We start from the raw sequence: 25,197 nt of genomic DNA on the forward strand, positions 1-25,197 counted from the left end.
TACTACTTACACAATTTGATAAGACTTTTTTTAACGACATACTGTTTACCTACTGAATTCTTTGTAAAACTAGTACAATATACTGAATTAGATATGAACCAACTATCATTTTATTAATTATTATACAAAACATATAGACTTGGACTATTAGACTATAGTCTATATGCAATATTTACAGACTGTATTAAAATTATTAAACTTGTATGTATATTATTGTTATTAATTACACCATGATTATTATGTATAACCATTGATAATAAATAGTTAACGACGGAACCGACGGTCGGTGACAATTAGAAATAATTATTTATTTATTAATTATTATTATAAACAAAATTGCTGTTGTCCTCTATCAAAAATACTTTCCACGCAGTGTATTTTGTATTGTAGTGAGTTATCTATATTATTTATAATCAATAGTATAATTATTGAAAAAGTAATATTTCAAATTCATGAAGTGCTTTTCTTATATATACCACGCAACACATAGAAATTTTAAAACTCATGAATTTTAACGTTCAAAACTTTGGAAGAGTGTATGGTTGTATATACGTGTGTATTTATTATTAAATTGAGTTTTGTTATTTATATGTAGGTATATAAAACAAGTGCAAAACTACACTAATGGCAATCATCATTCATTATAATTGGGATCATTACTCAATCAAAGTATTCTATTGAAACACATTTGGTACTCATATATAGAAAATACAATTTTTTTTATTCTACATACTTTTATGTCACGAAAACATTTTATAAAAGAAACATCACATTTCGAATTCCTTTGAAACAACTACGCTTCTAATAAGACAAGAGAAAATATTGTTAAAGAAAACACCAGTCGTCCATAAAAAAAATATCTAACAGCAGTTTCGTAATAATACCACAACACCAATTACACGTCATATAGTTGCAACTGTATCGAACAGCAACGTACGATTTTGGTGTTATGTTTAATGTGTTTCGATAACCCGTTTGATCCGCACCGCTCCTAAACATGAAGTCATGAATCATCTGTTTTTGTTTTTTTTTTTTAAAAAACATTTTCATAAGCATATAATATGGTGGTTGATCAATTCTCGAGATAACTAGTACTTATATACTTAGTTATACTTATGTAGAAAATATAACAGCAGCAACATTATAAAAGTAATAAAAAATTATGAATTAACGTATAATACCACGTGATATGGATAAAAATCAAAATCAACAAATCGTATACAGTACGATCACGCGATTGATCCATCAATAAAATATAATCATCAGTAAGAAACTAAATCCAATGCTACTGTTGAAAAACTATATACTTCACTGTTACCATAGGTAATTGAATTATAATAGGCAAGGAAAAACATTTGTTCTAGAAATACCTACATGTCGACGGCTATTTTTCTAACGACCACTCTTCTAATAAAATATCCGATGTACGAGACGTAGATAGGAGGTGGTAGGCAATCCACAGGCTCCGTACAAATCTGCGACAAAATCGCGATGAAAAACAATGATGCAATTTCGCTCTATATAGATATTCACGTAAGAAACGGCAAACAGTAATTCGACTTTATGCAGCGTAATACGATATTATTATATTATATTATGAGCAAAATTTAATATTATTAATTTTTTTTTTCGACAGTATATAGCATATAACATCTTTACATATGGAATCGGGTTTACACTGCACGTCTACACAGCGCAGTCGTATAATATATAAATATTCTTATCGCGTTGATTCTGATTTCCGACGTCGTATGCAGTCGCTGGTTATGATGATACACGTGGGGTGCGTACGACGTCTACACACGCACTGACACGATGGATCTGATGCTGCTGCGGGATTATGTTTGGGGTTTTGTTATTTCTCGCCGGGGCTTCCGGTGAAAATTATTATCGTTTTTCTCGCTGCTGACCCGAAACCCTAGGCGAATTCATCCCTTCCCCCGACGCGTACATTGCATAGCGCCCGGCAGCGTTACCGCAGTACCGCTATGGTGCAGCAGTATAATACGCGTATAAAACTTTTCCGACACAACCTTCAAACGCACATATTTCCACAGCGCAAGAAACGGAAGAGGGACGAGGGGGTGGAGAAGAAGAAGAAGTAGAAGACGACAAGATGTTTTCACTTTTATAGAGCTTACTTTTACGAGTCATAAACACCCTCCCCCGCTCGTCATCACCGTGGCGCTGAACGCACACAATATATAGATATACATTATACACTAACATACCTCACTCGTCCTCATTCCTTATGCTCCGTTATTGTGACCCTTCTACGCCCGTACACGTTTTTCTTCCCTTATGTCGTTCACGCAGACAATGTTAAATACTGTCTAGCCCATCGTGTATATAATATATCCGTTTGAGAACCGGCGCAACCACCTCGATCGGCCAATTGAAAACGACCGTCCGCATCACAACACGGTTATACGACTCCGGGCGAGACTGTACGTCGTACATAAATACTTAAACGGAACCATTTCCATTTCAACCCCTACGCACCGCTACTAAAACGCCAAACATAACACTTTTAATATAAACGCACTTATATGTACATATATATTTATTTATTTTTTACGTCCTCACGCGACGTTTTAATAGCTCAAAGGCCATGCAAATTTCGTTTATGTCGAACGTTAAAAACATTGTACAACGAATTGTGGCGTAATACTCGCGGTGTGTGTGCGTGCGTGCATTGTCGTTGCATGAGAGCTTTTTAAGAAAAATTAATATTCGTCTATCTAATGCCATTACTGCAGCAGGCGACTCATCTCATCGCATTTTACGATCATAGTTGAATGGCTAAAATGGAATTTTTAGTTTAGGATACAATGATATTCATTTCACGATTTATAGTTCAAATTTGATAAGTAAATTTAATAAGTGAGATGCAGCGTTAAAGTTGTTTCTTACCCTAGTGCTCATATGGTATATGAATTATTAAAAAATAAAATTATTATCATAAAAATAATGAAAACAACTGCATACGTTTCTCGTTTCTGAGATTTTTAAAAACAATTACACCTATATATCGATAAATAACATTAAAACTGCAGATTAAAATTAATTATTGCTATGCAATTTAAGCAATATTATAACCAAAACTTATATAATATCAAGGCTGCAAAATTACAAATGGTTGTGCTAAAAAAAAAAAACTATTTTTTTTTACTCCTATAAGATAATCTACATGGTCTTTAAATATATATATATGTATAATATATTATCATTTATAATTGTATTCTCACATATGGAATTTAATTTACATATGTACCTATACATTAGAATAAGAAGCTTTTTATGTTCTAAATTTCTAAAAAGTGTTATTAAGAGACCTACCTAATAATTAAATTAACAGATGCGATTTTACAATTTTAATGAAATGGTTTCATTTTAAGTAAAACAAATAGTTTAACGCAAACTATATGATTTCGAAGCAATTATTTTTATAAATTGTAGCGTAATATACTAATATGTTAATCAGTTGTTCAACATAACAGTATTATAAAGCGATTGTACATGCGTTACATTAATTATTCATAAAGTAACAAAATCAAAACATTCTTCCCCTTTATATTGAGTTTCTCTCGACTCATTTAGATACAAATGTCCCATCAATTCCGATGCGTTTGTTTAGTGTTTGTGACACTTCCATTTCGTTTATGGACCGCAGACTACCATGCAATTATAGAAACATTAAATCGGTAGACAATTTTACGTCCATTCGTACAAAATTAATTAACATTTTTATTGCATGCGAGTGCAACATGAATAGGGTGAAAAAATGTCGGAACCTGTGATGTCGAAAAAACCAATGATGACAACTACCCCTTACTCGCTTATTATTATTATTCACACTTTCACGCGCATGCATTATTTGCGTCGAATTTCAGTTTAATATATAACATAACGCACATATATAACGTGATGCATGTCGCATGTGCATATTGTGTGCACCTACGCTAGCCACATTACATTTATATAGAATATTGTTTATTTGACTTACTAAAATTATTTTTATTCAATACAGTTATATATCTTTATTAGTTTATCAAATATAAGTTTCAACTTGAATAGAATAAAAACGTAATTCGTCTCCATTTTTAGTGCGAGATTATTTACTTTAACGATAATCAATGACAATTAAAACGATTAACGCGTGCAACAAGGTAGATTACAGATATAACATACATACATATCAACTCTAAAAAATCAACGTAACTCCTAAGTAAGTCTACCACTCTTAGTATACATTATAGATGCAATACAGAATGAATACGACGCGCTTTTGATATTTCTCAATAATATATTATAGTTTATTGCAGCTGGGGTGACGAAGGTCTGTCTAATTGGCTAAGAGCGAGCTGCGCAGACAAAATTCCGAACTTAAGTAACAAAAAGAAAATAATAATGCATTTATATGATTCATACGTAGTTTATACATTTTTATCAGTGATTGCTTCCAACGTATCTGTCCAGCCGTAAAATTGTGGCGATGAGCATTCATCCTGCTGTAACCTAACCAATCAGAAAACACAGAAACGGGTTTTACTTATAAATCAAACACTGAAATGCTTACCATATCGATGTTATAGAGATTAAAGGTGTCGTCAACCATGTCTTTTTGTACATGATACATCAGCATTATGCGTTTATAATAAATATAGGCATACTATGAATTAGTACGAGTATTTTAGATTAGTATAACAGTTATTAAACGAGTAGTGAACGATGGACTAAAACTTTAACAATATTATTAGTTGTGTAGAAATTAATATTGTTTGAATTTGTTAAAATTATGGTACAAAATCAAAATCAAAATTTAGCTAAGAAATATTTTCAAAAGAAACAATTTTCTATTTTTTTTTTTTTTTATATTTGTATAATAAATTGCCGTGCACCTGTGTGGAGCTAATAATATGTCTGAATACAATTCAGTATAAAATGTTTTATCCTCATATGAGTATGTCAAATAAAAATCTCTTAACATGCACAATCAAAGATTTTGAAATTAAATTACACCACGTATCACGTATCATAGTAGGGGATGCATATTATGTGAAATATTATAATTAATCGTATTTAAAACACAGTGTAGAATTTAATTATGATTATAAAACGTTTGTATTATACTAAATTATACTCGTATAAAATCCAAACGGTTTTCTTTAACTCTCAATGATAATATTATAATATTTTTATTATTTAACTAAACATTTTTAAATTATTCATATCTAATTTCCGTTAGCACGCATGTACAAGCCATTGATATATTTTGTACCTTTGTTTGGTCGCTAAACATAATATAATATAATAGTATAAAATTATAATATACGCTCTCCATTCGACATTCGCGCAATTCCATCGTTAAATATTATTATATAAGACAGTGCATCGTTTAAAACACAAGTTTTTGGGATACAGCCAAATAATAAGTCGCATTATAAAACGGAAAACTAAAAACTGTACAAGCACATTGTGTTTATAATTTATATACATATATGTTTTTCTTTTTTCCCGCACGTTTTGCCGAGCTTATACTCCGACCAGTCGTCCCTGTAGCCAGTTATTGGTTTCCAATAAATCGTTAGCATAATACGCTTATAAATTTCGGTTTTTAATAAGGGTCTGCCGTTGGAACTGTTTTCACACGTTATTAAACTTTAGCGGTCGCCCGTTAATAAATCTTGTCTTCTCTCACCCGCTCGAGTGGTACAACACATCCGCCCTACGCCATTGTGTAAAGCCCATTCGTTCGTATTATGCGTATAATTTGATGTGTTTTTTTTTTTTTACTCCCCTTTCATGCGGTCTTGAAAGTCCCGAGGATTTATCGCCAATCAATGTGTAAACAAGTGCGGATTTCACACGACGAAGATACAAGAGCGTTGGGCTTTTTTTACACGTAATAATCGGTAAGCCCATACTAACTGCACATGCTAACATTTCATTATATATATACGGATAATATTATATTATGGCACTGTGGTACGTAATGATTACAATACCAAATGATGAAAAACAATTATTATAACAGCTAACAGAAAATATTTATTTTTGTTTCATTTTTTAAATTTGAATACATAAATACGTTTTATAGCAATCATCCTATGCATAATGTGAAAATTTCCATATCTATATTCAGAAACTAATCATTATTTAGAAAATATAATAACACAACGTCGTTTTTTCTAACATATATTTAGTAAAGTACCAATCTATTTTACTTAAAAAACTATTGTTGTCAAACTATATTATACTTTAATGGTAGTATTTAATGTTTAAAAATACTCGATTTTTTTCCTACGTTTATAAACATTTAAATATTGTAATGTTTTAGTTTACGAATCCAGAAATTATATAAAATAATTTATTTTAATTTTATTGTTGTTATACTGTATAAAATAGTATATAAAAAATAGTTTATTTCCCAAATAAACCAAATTAAATGAGACTCGTAAACCACATTTTAAGGTAACTATATACTATATCTATAGTATATTTGGAGTAGAATCTACAAATTTTAAGTTGTACCTTATGTAATTTCTCCAAATCTATATTAGACACCGTATATATGACTGTTAAAGTTTATATAATATATATAAAAAAAAAAAAAACAATTAAATTTTGAGTATTTTATTTCCTTTTTGTTATACCAAAAAACCTGTTCTGTAACTGATAAAATAAAACAGGATTTTTATAATCGCGTTTTTTATTGATTTTATTTAATGCGAATTACTTAGTGGTAAATTACGTTTTTATTAGAAGTAATAGACGTAAAGTAATATACTTCGTAGGTGGTCTATTAAAAATAAGTTTAAATTTGTGAAAAACAAGATTTACTAATTTAACTTTGAAAGATCACACATAGGTATATCGTGTAATATAAAACAGAAAATATTTTAATACAATTAACTATTTTATACACATATATTATATCCATTACTAAAATATTTAAAATGTAACTAAATTGATTTATGCCTATACTTTATTCTACAGTAAACAATATAATACAGGTAAATTGTTATATTTTTTGTATTTACCATAAAATTTATTTTGAATGAATTATTTTCAAAATAAGATCTTTAAATAAAAAATATAGATAGAATTATTCTGTAGTTTACTATGTTTTATTTTAGTACCTACTTATACATCATATCAATATTTAAATCTTATAAATATAATTTTTTTTTAATAATTAAAATTTTATAGAATATACTTTAATAATAAGTTGATAAAATAATTTCATCACAATCTGTTTGTTTTATTTTTAAAACCCTATGGGAATATTAGTAAACGACACGCGCATTATTTAGTTTAATTACGTTATTATATTAATGTTATTTTATAATGAGATAATAAAAATACAATAACAATGAATTATCATTAATAATTAATTTTTGGTTTTTGTATCGGTAATTATAAGCGTAAAAGTATTATAGATAATCAAAATTACACTTGTATAAATATATAAATATAATTTGATGCCCAAAAATAATTTAACATCAGTATCATATTAAGTTATACACAAACAAAATTTTACATGAATTGAAAGTTTCTATTTGTAAAATGTATTTACCATTAAAACGATCTTTGAAATATGTGCAGACTTATTAACTTATCAATTACCATTTAAAACGGATCAAAAAAATGTGTATATATGATAGGCTAAACACGAATTGCGTCCCGAAATAAAAAATTGATAAGTAGGTACCTATATGACTTGCGTCCGGTCTTATCTAAATTACTAGGTAAATAAAATAAAGCCGAACGTAATAATATTACGTCCGGTTTTATTTTATTTTACATTTTCATTTAACTTACATCTAATTGTATAAAAACTATAAAAATCAATATTTTTAACCAACCGATAGTCATAATTTTCTATTGACAATCCTTAGTCTATATAAAATGGGAAATGGGAAAGAAAATAATGTTTTTACGTCGCGACACAAATCGTGTAGAAAAAGGATTTTGAGACGCAATTCGTGTGCAGTGAAAATTATTGTATACTAGATAATAATATGTCTTATTTTCCTATTAATTATAGTGGATTTGAGAAAAGAACTAGATAGTATTAGGTGGTATGTAAAGATGGTAAGTTAATATCCAAAATACAAATTTATAGTGCGTTATAGTTTCTTTTATGGCTATATGAAATATAATTTTATCAGTTAAACGTTTTCAGACGCACTTCATATTGTACAACGTGACGGCATGTTATATTATCATTATGTGACTGGTTATATTGGAACGCGGGTATCAAAGACTGATGTGATTAAGCTCCAATTATTATTAATTATCAACGACTGTGGGAGTGGAATTGTGATTAAGGAGGTAATAACGATTGTTTGCACCACGGTCGTCAGGAAATTTCGCCAATACGGGGTCAACGACGCGTGAACAACGCGCGTGTACCGCACCATAGGGATGGTGTGTTTTGCATAACATAATATGTGTGTATATAGTCGTTATTATTACAATGCTGTCCTATACACACTCGCAATGTGTACATAATATAAACATAGCGTAGGTATATATATATATATAATATATGAGGCGAGAAAGGAAACCCTTTGATGATGGTAGCAGATTCGATAACAATTAATTGTCACCTAATTTGTACCGGAAAAATGGGGAGAAAATTACTACAGGTTCACACATATAACAAACTACCAAATAAGAAAACCTAAACCTAAACCAACGAGTTATTACAATAAGTACCTATGTATGATGTATATAAATAGCTTTACCGAATTGTATAGGTATGATATATTACATAGGTATATCCAATATGTTTTATTCAGTAGAACAGAATGAAATTGTAACAGCCAGTTAAAATTGTTTGATTAATGATAACCCTCCTCTTCAAATTTACCACCCTTCTGAAAATGTCCTTTTTTAGCATACCTATAAAAAATATATCATTTTAAGTATAAATAATTTTATTTTATGTTCAATAAAACTATAACAGAAAGATTTTGTCACTTTACAATAAGGTAGGTACTCAATATTATTTTACCCGCACAACTACCCAATTTTTATGGTGGTTTAATTGAACCCCCTTAAATGTGTGTTGGGAGCCTCTCTCATATTATATAATATATGTTATCAAATTTTTTTCATTATTAACCGTGAATCAGAATTGTCTACCACGTCGATCACACTTAGTTCCGTTTACACATATAGGTCGATCGAGATAACATAATCAGTATTCACGATATTTTAAAACAAAAATACCGAATCACTGTCTACTCTATAGGTATGACTTGGAAAATTATATTGATACAATGATATGGTTGAAATTGGTTAACCAATATAATCCCGGCTTATTAGAAAATATGTATTGAACCGAAAACAGTCGTACACAATGTACACGGTGTATACCGTTTGATGAAATTATCAGTCGAATGCACTTTGCACTACGAAGAGTAAAAACGCGATGGGGACGGTGTTTGGAGATTGAATAATAACAAAACGTTGTTGGAAATATGAAAATAATATAGCAACACCCCCAGATACATTCCCGGCATATCGTTCCAGTCGGGTAATCAATGTGGGCTCTAAAAAGCTCTTTTGCTGCACAGAAATCTGCGTGGTGGCGGTGATGTGTTCTACCAAACAGTGCCAAACCGACCCGTCAATATTAATATCGAGTTACCATAAAAGGCCCTGTACGGCTGTACCCTTTTCCTTTCCCCGTCATGCGTTGTATTCTATAAATGTGGTTGGAGGGTCGGAAAGAGCTGCAGTAGAAAACAACTCAAGTGCATAACAAATTATAAATGCGTAATCAAAACAAATCGAAACAGAAACTGTACAAAATATAGATGTAAATAAAATGTACGAAAATCTTCAGATTTAATTTTTTTATTATACCTTAACCTAATATATTATAGGTATGTATTACTATTCTTCAATAACATTCATTTTATTTCGACTTCATAAATAATTATTCATAGATTACACACAGTTGAAACATTAGTGAATACGCCTACTATAATACTGTAGATTACTTGTGTATAGTAATATGTATAATGTTTCATTTTTGTGTCTATTTTAACCATCCGATTATTTTTAGTTATCTAAATATTTTGAAAAAGAATATATTATATTTTTTATGGAGGTTCATTTAATTAAATTCTTCCATATTCTACACAAACGTTTTTTAATGTGTCATAAACATAATAAAAAGTAATTTTCAATTACTATAACTATATTGTTATTTATTTGTATTTTGGATAGTTAGCTTTTACAGTTTAGTACGTTTATATCTTTTAATAGTCATACTAAAAAATATATTATAAAATTTATAATCACTTGGTAAGCTCTATATTGTTAGTAGAGGGAAATACTTGCCCAATGCATACACATATAAGTAAGTATTTTTTTATATCTATACACTATATAGATGTAGATCGTACATGTCTTAACGAAACTCAATCATACAGTGACTAATTTAATTACTTATATTATTATTCAGTGTTGAAGAAAACTCATAAATGATTTAAAAAATCAAAATACACCACACCAAAACTTAGTATAAACTACAAAGGTATAATATTAAACAAAATAAATAATAAGATGAATAATTTTTTAAGTAGTTTATGTACCAGAATAATTTAGTTAATAGTTATATAGTATAGTTGCCACTACATACATACACTTCAAAGAGAATCAACTAATGCCATTTTTACAAACAAATATAAAAATTTCTAAGTTGGCAATACTAACGACAGATTACAGGTATTCTGGTATATTCTAAGTATAATACATTAATATTATTTACTTTAATTGTAAATTACAAAATTTCAATAAAAATAAAAATATATGATATACTTATCATATATTGTACATTGAACCTACCTAAATAAATATTTAAATGTTTGTAACTCAATGATAATATTTTATGTTTTATTCTAATCACATTTTAGTCCTTTTTAGTCCTCAATTACAGTTCTTGAACATAATAAGCAACTTCCTTTTGAGAAGTGCAAATAATGTCTTATATTATTTGATAAGAATCATTGACTTATATATTTTGAACCAACAAAATTTAGTATTGATTACATGAATGAATGGATTTTTTATTAATATAAATGTATTATGATAAACAATTTACTGCAGTTTAGTATTATATACAATAATATTATTTACATTTATATTTTTCTTAAATTTCTAAAAAATTGTAAACTTTTAATAATTACAATAAAAAAAAAATGAGTTAAGTATACCTAGTTTAAAATCAATGTTTTAGAATAAATACTACGGCTAAAAATGGTCCGTATGTGTAAGTATTTTATACTTCTAATGAATCGACTAGGAATATGAACCGTGAACGAATGGCTTGGCTAAAAACACAAGTTTTATAAATCCGAAAGAAAGAACAAACAAGCCACGTTAATGATCCACATGTGATTATACGTAGCATATACATGGGTTCATCCAAGGGACATCTAATTTATAGATGACCTTGATGACGCAGGATGCCAAAAAAAAAGGTAATACTTTACTAAGAGGGAATAAGGGCGTTTTGGCACAGATCACAGAAGCTTTTTGACGTTAGTCGACAAGGGTCGAAGTAATCTTGTAGTCGGTTAATCGCAAGGAATTACGGCGCTTATCGTCGGTACTGCGGGTCCCCAAATGACCAGTAGTTGTACACCAACTACCACCATCACATATTAATCCTCGTTTTATAAACTACTATATGGTGTTTCACGCCTTGCATAATTCATAGGGTTGGCAGGCAACCGATGACAAGACATATATACTCGGTCCACAAAACACGGTGTTCCAAATTGCAATGAAAGGTGGGAAGAGAGTAACACTAAATAAATCCTATTTTATAAAGAGCCTGTAATCCGTTTCGTTTAACCCATGATCTCCGGTCTTAATTAAACGCCATGTAATTTCATGTCTCATTTCACCAATTAAGATATACAGTGTTTTAAATGTAGGTATAATACAAGTTTCAACGTTTAAAAATAATCTAAAACATACAATTATATAGTGTTTTTTGGTATGGACAAACAAAAATAGTAAAACTTGATCGAATCCTTGTAATTTATATGGATGTATAAAAGCTAAGCTGTATAAAATAAACTATTTAAGAAATTAAAGTTTAGTTACTTTTAACCGAATGACATAACGAATTTAGTACATTTTTCCAAAAGTAACTTCTAATTTTACGAATTAATTACGTTTCAATGATATGTAACTAGTTACTATTATCAATTAGTTTATATTAAAGCCACAATAATGATTTTTTAGTTTAAACTTCTCCAAAAATTGAAATATGTCAATTTTTTAATTTTTTTTTTTTTTTAATACATCGCTTTTAGGATTTTGAGGGGATAATATCAAAAATGTGAGAAAGTAGACTTGACAACAAATTCATATCTGTTTTCAAAATTCTTATGGCTCCATTATATTAATCGGTACATTGGAAATAAAATACGTCTATAATTCTATGTTACACGTGTGTTAGACAAAGACAGAAAATCGCCGCTTCCAATCCCCTTAATTAATAAACCTTTTATACGTTGAAATTAAATAGTATACCAGGTTTATTTTTAATTTCAGGACTGATAAACATGATGAATATCCCCAAGATACAACCTACGTTTTTGTATTAAAACACATATGCAGATGGTCGCATCTAACAGAGAACTTAAAAATGTATATAGAAACCATCAAACGAACATACGACTGATAAAAACGTTTTTATTATCGTGTTATGTATAGGAATGGATATAAAATGACATAGTCGATACCTACTTTGTGTCTCGGTCAATACAGTTCAGAACTTTATGTATAGTGTTAAAAAGGTAAACCTTTAACACAAATATAAAATTAGACATAAAAAGTTACAGACAAATGTAATTCTAAAAATATTATAGGTCTTACCACGGATAATTAATGATAAATGATAATAAACAGCTTTACTACTACAACGCTACACGTACCTATTGAACGGGTTTATTCTCGAGTCAGAGATTTCAGCAAGTCCAAAATAAATGAAACACGGAGGTATAGGAACTAGGAAGTAGTTTTTAACATCGACATAATGTTCCGTCGGTGTCATAAAAACTGTTCTATGACGTATATAGGGGGTGGGGGAGGGAAGCACAACAATTATAATAATATTATACGCGTATATTAAGATGTCAAAAAATAAAAAAAAACGTTGAAGAAAATCGAGATGTACTCGCGCGGCACAGTACGACGATTCAATAACAGAATACACGATAATAAAATAAAGGTAGGTATATATTATTACTGTTACGTATAATAATATATATATATATGTAAGTACACGACGACGACGACACCACACATGACCGTGGTCGTGGTGGCGGCAGTGGTGGCGGCGGCGGCGGCGGCGGCGGCGTTTAGCATTCTACGACATTCCACGACATGCGGAGAACTCTCCATCACCCACAGCTTGTTAAAAACCATTGTAAGACCAAAGCCGCGCGAATACTATTAAAAAAAAAAAAAAAATCCAAACCAAACGTAACGAATGGATAAAAAGACGAAAAAAAAAAGAAGAAAACGAAACGCAGTGAATAAAACAAAACGTGGAATAAAACACGCTGCTCCCGATTGCCGAGTACATTATACCTATATATATATATAAGTACATAGCCCGACACTATGCGCACGACTTACATACGTATTATATATCTACGTAAAGCGACCTAACATTATAGTTCCTCACACACACACACACGCACGCGTATAAGTAAAATACACGTCGGATGCTGTGTGTGTGTCGTTCGTCGTCGTGCTTGACAATTTAATGTTTTGCGCACACGAGTCCTTTGGGACGCTCTGCCGCCGTCAAACTCGCGCGCGCCCGACTAGCTGCGGTGTTATGCAAAACCCGTCGTGAAACAACATAATAATTATTATTATCAACACACGACGTTGGTCGAGTCTCGTCGTCTCGGTCCGTCCGTAAAATGTGAACGAGGCGGCAAAAACGAAACTACGCGGGACGACGCGTTCGGCAACGCCGCCGACGAAGAGACGACCGTCCGTCAAACGCCGCCGCCGTCGCCGCCGCTGCGATTTGCGACGACTCGCCGCGTTACGGCAATTAATAGTGCGAGGATAATAATATTATCGTATAATATTTAGTGTGCGTGCTACAAGTGGCCGCCGGGGCGATCTGCCGCGCCGACACCTGTGCGAGGTAAAAGTCTCTCTCTCGACGCTATATTATTATTATTATTATTATTATTATTGTCAATGGTGGGCGGGGTCACGATAATAATTAGCCCGAGTCGAGTCGAGTTAACGCGGTCACGCGGAGATCGTTAAGCGAGAACGTTACAGTTAACAATGTTAACAAATAATAAATTCGATTTTAGAATACTATTATGTACACTGCAGCTTATACCCGTGAATGACGATTAAACAAATTACGAATAATAATTTAACAACCGAAATGTTAATTTTTCATTTCAAAAACAAAAACAATTTAAGGTCGTTCAATATTAAAATATGACATTTGTAGTACAGTAATTAATGCACAAAACCATAAAAACCAAAAATTTCAAAATATTTTTAACTCAAATTCGATGAATTATTTTAACAGATAAAAGCTAAGTTATTTCAACGGTAAATTAAACTAGTCAAAATCTTAAATTAATTAGAAAACAAACTGACTATTTAACGACCACCTTATTGTAATTATACAATACGCACAACATACTCGTAGAGTCGTATGTTATAATATTAATATTATATATTATTATAATGTTATTATCACATTTATATTATGTTTATTACACGACTAATATTACCTATTTATACATTATTACATTATTCATTGAGCATTTTGATCAATCATCTACTTCGTAAATATAATATGATATATGATACATTGTCACAAACGTTTAAACCTCACATCACTCAATCTAGTTATTAGTATAAATTTAAATTGCATTTAATAGACATTAATAACTAAAATTAAAATTTATAAACGTTTCTGTATAAATATAACTTCTCTTAAATAAAACTGTATTAGTTTAATGAATAGTTCACATTTTTTGAAAATGTTGTCAATTATATTTACTTATAATAAGACGATGAACAACTCAACCAAAACAAACATTCTCAAACATACAATTATACCAAATAACTTAGCTGTAAAACTTCAAATGCTAAAAAATGATTTTGTTTTTCATTAATCGCTAGTAATTTTCAAAATATATCTATTTTATGGTATAAAACTTTTAGAATACTTCTTATATCCAAAGTCATAAAACAAATTGCACAGTAAAACCGATAACTTTCTTTAAAACAATAATCTATTCATAGCCACTCAAAATAGAAAAAACTATAACCTGATTAAATGTGAATAATGCCTTTACTCGTAAGAAATAATTGAACACTAAATCTTAAGTACTATATCTAAAACTACACATTTGATGACTGTATAATATATTTATTATCCGCAGTTAAGTGTTTATGCTATACAAGTAGATTTAGTTAACAAACATAATAATAGTTAATCTTGTTGAATATAATTATCAAATTTGTAACCTGCTTTACACGATTAAATTTTTAAGTGACGTTATGTAGAAATTGTCTATTATTTGATTTTAAGATACACATATGTATATGATGAAGTATAGAGTAACTAATTTACAAGTTACTGAAAATAGTATAAATAAAAGATAACACTCAATCATATATAAATATTAAGCAGGATTAGTTGGATTAGGTTATTTATGATTTCCCTTGTTGTTTTAGATAATCTTGTATTCCTACTATATTATATAATAAGTTTTATAGTAATACTAACGCATAGATAGACGTTCATTATACGCAGAGTTAATGTTAAAATTACCAAATTCTCTTTTTAGTTTGCATAATATTATATTATGTTTGCACAATTTAGAATTCATGGTTGAAGATAGTTATTGATAAATTTAATATAGGCATTTTATTTTTATTAAAAATGTACCTCATGTTTTTTACATTACTTTACCGAACTATCATAAAAAATTTTTAGATAATATTATCTTTTATAAATTCATTTAAAATATATTTGTATTTATAAAATTTACTTCATTTACTATTTATTTCATGTAGGTATCATAATATAATATGTACTTCGTTTTAATTATCTGATATTATTAAACAAATTATTTTATAGTGTTTTTGAGCTTAGTTTATTCAAGTATAAGATGTGAATAAGTTAAATCTTAATCCATGTATTATTCATTTGAATAACATAATATGATAAACAGAGTATAATCGTCATAAAAATATAAATATCTACAATAGTGGTGGTATGATTAGTGATCGCATTAGTTAATAATAATATGCACACCTATTTCCCGTATACATAATAAAAGACCAACTATTATTGCAAGGTAATACTACTATCTATTGTAGACTGTAGTAGTAACTACAATAGATTCAATTTCACGAGTATCAGTGGACAGAAAATATAGAAGAATACAGACGTAGTACGTACAGTATTTAAGTACACTTCTACGTACTGCATCAATAGGGAAGTTAAGTATCATAAATTGTTTAATAACTGCATGTTAACGAGAGGAATTACTTGTGTATACGAAGTATGAACGACGTTGCATTGAGTATAATATCTCATTATTACATTGACTTGAATAATAATTCATAAAGTTGTTACTAACGGGGAGTGAACAGGACTAATTCTCAGCTAAATTTCCAATTTCGGACATTTTGTACATAATAATATATTAATATTATGTCAGGTACTTTATGAGTGAATAGAGGTACCTCGATATGAGAACTTGCTACACACGCGGCCTTGCCGGTCACACCCGAATAATTATTTTGGCAGTGCTATAAACTTCCAATCAACAACAGCTGAGCGTAAGTATAAGTTTTCGTCAACTGCAGTGTAAGAACAGAATAGATCGCATAATATATTGAAGAAAGCCTTCAACTCGGTGGAGTAGTAGTTCAGTCAAATTTCAAATGTGGTTATCAAAACAGTCATTATAAACCGTTATCGTGTCCAGTTTGCAAAAGACAGACGGTCGACAACTGTTTTTGTTTGTTACAATGCATAACGACCTGGAATATTAGCCACTTGTGTCGGTATACCGGTAAAGGGATACCGGAAGTCAGTTGCATAGAAGTTTTGTACCGAGAAAGGGGTAAATTGTACCCATGTAATAGTTTGCGTTCAAAAGTTGACGCTAACCTATAATAAAGTTTCCCGGCGACACATGTGCTATTGATGAGGCACGTAATGTCACGCTTGTTAGCGGTGCCTTTCCACACCGTTCACGTCACCATATACTGGCTCACCCTTCAATCTCGTTACTGGAAACTTTTACACAAAACAACAAGATTATCTGTGAATTCCTACGATACGCGTTTTCTCCAACAAACCATTAAACTCTATAAGTACGTATAGGTACTATATGTAAAAAAAAAATTGCATAACCTACAAGATCACTAGCGGAGAACATAATGTTATTTGGATAATATTACGTAGTATATCGTATTTATATATTTTTTTTCTAAACTGCTGTGTGAACCATTCAAAGAGTTTATTTATGTTTATGCATAAGTACTATACTATTTACAGATGTAAAATATTATTAAATAATAAATTTATAAACTTGTAATACCTAAAAAGTAAAAGTATAAAATGTATACAGAGGTAATCTGCCTCTGCATATTTGAAAATTACGGGTATTGAATTATCCTAATGTAATATAAGGTGTAACAAGACTATTAATTTACAGACTTCCATTAAAAATATTGTTATATTTGTTAAATAGTCCTAGCACGCCCTTTATACTGATATTTATTTATTACAATAATATAGTGTCGTCAATTTAATATTCATTATTTTCAATCACTGTGTTAGAAAAAAATATAATATATATATATCAAGCTTAGATTTTCTATTAATTCATTTTTACTTTAAACATAAAATAATAATAATAAAAATAAATACACATTTTGAATACTTAAATTCGATGGATAAATCTGTGTACTTTAATCATTTTTAATGTCATAAAAATTATAAACTTATTTACCTATCTGTCAAGTTCGTAAACTAAACCGAAATGTTTTGTTTTTAATTTTTTTTTTTTTTTTGCTATTCAATTAAGAACATCATAATATTCAATCATCATGGTATGGAATACATAATTTTATACTATAATAATATTTATATTGCAATCACTAAACGTTAAAATTTTTCTACATGTTACAATATTATTATGAGACTGTAATCCGAATAATACGATGTAATGTGATACGCAATGCTGTCGCCCGAAAAGTGATTGCAAAAGAAACGAGATTCAGACAGTGCGTATAAAGTATACTATATAAATATAGGTGCTCTAAGTAAACTATAACTATACAGCACATAATTTATGTTATGCACATAAATACCCACTACTCAGGTGTGCTAAAACCACAGACATTATAATAACGATGATCAGAATACGGGTGCAAGCGTAGGTAATACCATATTATTATACCACACAGACCATAACACCAATAATCAAAACTGCGGACCCGAGTTTTTTAACGGTGTGACTGCCAATAAAGCTATGATATATCGATCGTTTTTCCATTAACAATAATACTCGTTACCTATTTCGAGACCAATAATATCGGCTTTCTAGTTTCTACTTGAGTATTTCAAGAGCAAGTTCGATTTTTAAATATATTATATTATATAAATTACACTACGCTAAGTCCATATTATACTTGAGGCGTAATTACTTTATTTTGTTATATGTTATCTATCTATACGTGCATATTATTACGTTCACTTCCGAGTTTTCATTTACCCTTCAAGTGTCTATTATTATTGTCAACGTTAACCTGTACACATGACAATCCGCGGTCAGTTTAAGACAAATGCTATTAACTTCACTACAGAACGACTCTGCGATAATCAATATTAAGTACCAAAAAATTCGCATCCAAAATAGGCGATGGTCATAATATTACACGTACATATGTATATTATACAAATAATATTTATACCTACTACTTTTATATTCGCGCAATGTAGCACATAATTATTTATCGCAAAAAAACCGAATACCTGTCGCCGACAACAGTGCTATACTGTACCGACAATAAATTGCACGGTATATACGATTGAGCTTTTTTTATTTCTTAATATTTAAGAAAATACAATATGATCGTGCACAAAGAATATTTTACATTGTTGAATTAAAATAGTTGACATTTTTTAACTTTAGAAATTTTTCCTATAGTATCCATACAATTATACTATTACGGTCTTTAGTAGATATTATATAGCAACTATGGGTCAGTAAATGTGAACAAGCAATGTTTATGTAATTTTTAGAATTTTTAAATATTTTTTTAATATTGTATGTATATTTGTTTTAATAATATGTGAGTATATTATCATAGTGCACGTAAGTAAACAATTAGAAACATTATATGATAATAGCTTTAAATTTCTTCAAAACCAATAACAATATAAAATATTTGATGTGGCGCAAATGCGCAATCGATGTTGTGTCTTATCAAACACCTATTTAAAGATAAAAATTGCAACACAATCGTATTGTGTACCTATGTTTTATTGGTAAAAACTAAAAAGTATGCGATCGTGTTAAGCCTAGACTGTATACGGTGGTTATGTACGGGACTTAATTTTAAAAAACTTTTATGATAATAAATACACTTACTTCTAATCATCCTGCCGTCTTCGGAAATCGCGCCGGAACTCGGTGTGTCCCTGTCCGAGCATTCGTCCTTGTGTTGCTGGTGCAATGTCGCGGTGGCGTTGGACGACGGCGGCGATACTGGCATGTTGCCCGGTGAACAAGGACTCCTCCTGGGAGGATACGGAAACGACGGTGGCACCGGTTGTTGCTGGTGTTGTTGTTGCTGCTGTTGCTGCTGCTGTTGTTGTTGTTGGTGATGCTGCTGTTGTTGCTGCTGCTGCTGCTGTTGTGCAGCTCCTTCGGCGTGCGATGTCTGTTTGTCGTCTATCTTGTAGCATTTGGACGGGGGCGCAAACGCCGAAGTGAACCCTTTGAGACTAGCCGCGGCCGCGGCGGCCGAGTGGTGCGAATGATGTTGGTGGTGCGGATGTTGGTGGTGCGGACTTGGCGAGCCGAGCGGTTGAAACACTCCCGCCGGCGAAAACGATAGCCGCGGATCCAGCGCCGGATGCAAGAACGGCGGTTGCAGATGATGCAGCAGGTGCGCGGGTAGAGCCGGGTAGTTCTCCATGAACCTCATATTGAACGGAATGTGTAGGTGCTTGAGGTCGTGCATCTGTCGACACACATAACAACGATATACACGTAATCGTGACGGGGCTGGTACCATGCATGTGATATATGGACATTTGCACATTATAATATTATTTTAAGTAGCGAAAATATTAGGTAACTACCCTTAATTTACATATATTTTACGCTTGTCAATTAAACCACTCTCGCGTTACTTTTGGTGTTTAAGAAACAATCTGATTTAGATTTCACGGTCTGAAGTAGAATGTTTAACAAAACTATCAAAATACTAGCATTGATATAATAATTGCACAATATTTATTTTAATAAAATATACTCAATGATGCTAAGAATAGTATTTGGCACAAAAACCACCTGGTTAAATCATGCTCTTAAGCATCTACAAACTCAATATAATCAAGCACACTATAGTAAGTTCATTCTTACACAACCTTTATCAAAAATAGACATTGGGCAGCTATATTATCATTATTAAACAATTTTATTTTTAGAAAAAACTGGAAATCATTTGCTACAAACTCTACAATAAATTTCTGCATCTTCTAAATACATGCATTTATAAAAATTTAAATGAAAAATCTTAAACACGTAATATTGTTAGAAATTAGTATTTCCTCATTTTGGTTTATTTGATCAGAAATAAATCTCGAACTTAATTAACTTCCTAAGAAATCTAATTATTCAAAACTTTATTTTAATTATTTCAACAATATTTTACCGTAAACCCAATCTCAAATTTTTACAGACCCATCGATAATAGACCAAAAGATTGGAACAGAAATCGTTAGCGTAGACACTAAAATTATCAAATAAATGTTCATTATATACCACATACGTCTTATAGCAATACTTAAGGCAGTCAAATATACAATTAAATCAGTAGAAAACAATCAAGTTATAATACTAATCGATTGCCTAGGTGAGTTGACATAAATTAAAAATATTCACCATCCAATCGATATTACAAAAAATATCAATAAAAACTATTATTTAGATCAACCAAAATTGAAAATAGTAAGTATCTCGTTTTTGTGGATTCCAAAGCACAACAATATCGCTGAAAATTATAAAACTGACCAATCTGCTAAACTCACCCATACTTCCTCCATAGCTATCTCTATATTTAGTTATCTTATCTGGGTGTTAATAAAGTTTAAAATATAATATAATTTCGACTATAAGTAAAAACATGATTCAAGCTATATTCCAAACAAAATCATATTAAAAGTCGCACATCATACAATACTATGTCAAGAAAAAATTCAACTATCTGTAACACCTATATTGAATAACTCACGGTGATATATGTATTAATTAAATGCCGTAATCCTCTCTAACAATCTCAAAGTAATTATCAGTCTGGACCCTAACGCTACAATTAAGTTATTCAAGTATCTTAAACTTTCTAATCTATACCGGTGTACTATAACAATATATAAAAGTTAATGCAACTCGCATTCAAGTTTTAAACTAACACTATATTTTGTTATTTTAAATATTGTTATTAAAAAAATTATTATACAAGAATATAAAACCTATAAATAATATTTTACTATGTTATGCATTTATGCATTAAATTACGATCTAACTCAAGACAAACATAAGTGATTTTGCTACTATAATAAGTATATATGGTATTTAATTGTAATTATATTTTAAATTAAGCTTCATATTATCGTTTTCTAAGAAACACACTCTTAATTTAATTACAAAACAAATAAACAATATTATGCTATATAATAGTCGGTTAAATTAAATTTAGTACAATATAAAGCATTTGATAAGTGTACAAATTCAGTTTTTGTGTGTCTTAAATTATATTAAAGTCAAAATGTTCACACAAAAAACCAAATGTTCGTACTAAAAATATTATATTCTAAAATAAAAGAGTATTCGTTTTTAATTAATTGTACATCAATCATAAATAGTTATATATAATTATATTAAAACAATCCGATTTTTATATATTTACGTTTTATATTGATATCTACATGTTATATTAGGTATATATATTCAGATATTCTATCTTCATAGTAAAATTCATTTTAAGCTTTTAATTTTAGCAGTACCTACTAATTAGTTTAATATACTTATAATATACAAGTCAAATATCCAAGTAATCAAATAATATAGATCAGCATGTTCGTTGACTATTGTCATTAATTTACACACGCGTGTTTGAAATTTGATTTAACTTTTAGTATCAATATATAATTTATGCCAATATGCGTTGTAATACTTTTAATATAACTTTTGTTGAAGTATCGATTCATTACTATGAACATTTTAAATTGGAATTCTGTCATTGCAAAAACAATTTTATTACTAGATTCTTTTTATCCTGATCATCAGCCACAAAACTATTATTATCTACTGTAACATGCGAATAAGCTGTGTTTAATGCAAGCATTTTATTAATCAGCTACAAATTACAATGATGTTAAATTATAAAGATAAAATTTAATTTTACCTACACAATTTATAGACACTAACTCAACCTTATTAAATTGTTAAAGTATTATTTCCATTATTAGTTTATAACGTAATTTGTCCATAAATATTGTAATCAAAACCGAAAACAATTATTGTGTATTGTAAATTTAAATAAAAATACTATTATTATAAGCAATACAAAATGCAATTATCTTAATGACACTATCATGACGTCAAACTAACATACAGTAATTTATTAGTATAATTTTCAAGCAATAATTTATGTAAATTCTTAATATAATTTATTTGGCATTAAATACGTATAGAACTGCCTATACTATTTTACCTAAGTACTAATTTTTAACTAATACATTTATATAGAGTCAATAATGAACAAATACGCTACTGTGTTGATACCTACAGTATTTCAATACTGCAGTATTTCAGTATTTCCTATTTAAAGGAAACGATCAACGTTCGTAGTTGCTTTATTTGAACGCAAAATAGGGTGGTGGGTCATATGCAGTGGACAAGATTGATTACCGCGAATATTGTGCAGAATAACGAGAAGGAAGATGTTGTGCCAGTGATAACAACGGCGAAAGTGAACGGAGTTTTAGAAAGATTTACGGATTGTCGACAAGATAAAAATGCCAGAACAAATGGCCACATACCAAACCAAATACTATTTGTATGGAAATAACACAAATGTTTACATAAAACATGCATGTACATGATTGTATAGCCTTGTGTAAATGGATAAATCCTTGTGGATTTGTACAGCAGTTTACTGAATACCTAAGGGGGTTTTCTCAGAGTTTTAGTAAGCCTAATAGTTTTATAGATATTATGTCATAATTTGTTAAGTAAGGAAATTATTTTCTCCTAAAACTAATTTATCAACTTAGCGTAATTCATAATATGCTTAACAATGTTGTTATACTTATTTGTATAAAATACTAAATAGTATCGTTATTAAGTATTAATTATTATTGTTTTTGGTATAAACATTTGTTGAATAATATTAACTTACACGTATTTTATTATATTTTTAACTAATCGTTATCTAATTATATAATTATTGATTTTTACACCATTCATTATTCAAACACTTTTTATCGAGAACACTAATCTAAAATGTTTCATAATATTTAATGTATACTCTATATATATATCCACTTATATGCATTATAGTAATTTTGTAAAATTAAGTACCTATATACATTCTATTCATCAAACACTAATAATATTTCCGTATAATGAATATAAAATAAAACAAATAGAACGTTTACATGTTCATAAAAAACTAAGTAGTTAAACAGCATAAAATAAATAATTTTTCATTATATTAATTTATCTTATCAATGGTCTAATAATTATTGTGATTTGACGAGTTGAACATTTAGGTAGGTATCTAGTATTTTAGTACCTACTTGAGAAGTTCTTGACAGTAATATTAAATACCAACCAATTTTTTCCGAAAAACTTTGACTCGGTCATTAGGTCATGTATTTTTTCAAAAAAATAAAAAAAATATGTGATTCATACACAAAATTAACTAAGGGCCGTTCTTACATGCAATGTTCGGTTAGTGCCTGATAACGCTAGCCGGAAGAATTTATCGTGTATTAACCGATAGAATTCTACCGGTTAGTCTTAACCGACACTTAACCGGACATTGTAAGAACGGCCCTAAGAGAACTACAACTTTTTTATGAAAATTATATTATAAGAATAAAAAAAAAGCTTTAAACCAGTTAGTATTCAAGTAAGTTCATTTGGTTTAAATATTATGAATGATTTGATTAAAAGTATGTTTTAAGTCAATATTGAAATAACCTCAATGACTTGAAATATTTTTCAATTATTAAATGTGTAATGATATGCTCGATTCTACATATCATGATTTTTGTAAAGTCGTTATTTTCATTTAATAAAATATATAACGGTCGAGTTGTCGCACGCATGTAATAAAATCTAAAATAACCCCAATAAATCAAGTCACTGGTGATTGGAACGATTCCTATTATCTAGTCCCGTACAGGACACTGTACGGGATTATAACGGTACAGCGCAACACATGCAACTTCTTTCATGTGCCGCCGGAGACGGGGGATGGTCCGGTCAGGGTCGCTTTCACCAGGGAAAAAGACAATTTTCTTTGGGGACACCGACACCTTTGATCGGGCCGCCGATGACTCTGGCGGACCTGGCCTAAATCGTCTCCTCTCATCAGTGCATGAGCACCCTCCATAGCGAGAAGTGCATGAGCACATACAAAACATATGAGTGCATGAGCACCACCCAGACAGACAAGTGCAGGAGCACAGCTGAATTACTCGCAACCACTCAAAGGACATTGCCTGCGACAACTTTGCTGTTTCTTTTTCATATAACGAAATTTGTCAAAGTGTTTAATTATTTCTTTCTTGAGTGATAAAAAAATTAATAAACTCCATCCTTGTCACGTCGACTGCAACCAGAGACA

At 30.0% G+C, this 25,197-nt stretch overlaps 1 protein-coding gene across 2 annotated transcripts in view; it reads right to left on the bottom strand.

Moving 5' to 3' along the window:
* The window catches only part of LOC114128053 (protein Teyrha-meyrha-like), a 133,216-nt gene that overhangs the window by 97,943 nt on the left and 10,076 nt on the right, over positions 1-25,197 (bottom strand). For both annotated transcript variants that reach the window (XM_050205349.1, XM_050205350.1), the window contains exon 3: positions 19,704-20,298. In XM_050205349.1, the coding sequence (XP_050061306.1) occupies positions 19,704-20,298 (595 nt within the window). The remainder of the gene's footprint in view (positions 1-19,703; positions 20,299-25,197) is intronic.

This window comes from Aphis gossypii, chromosome X, assembly GCF_020184175.1.
Source record: "Aphis gossypii isolate Hap1 chromosome X, ASM2018417v2, whole genome shotgun sequence".
Lineage (NCBI taxonomy): Eukaryota > Metazoa > Arthropoda > Insecta > Hemiptera > Aphididae > Aphis > Aphis gossypii.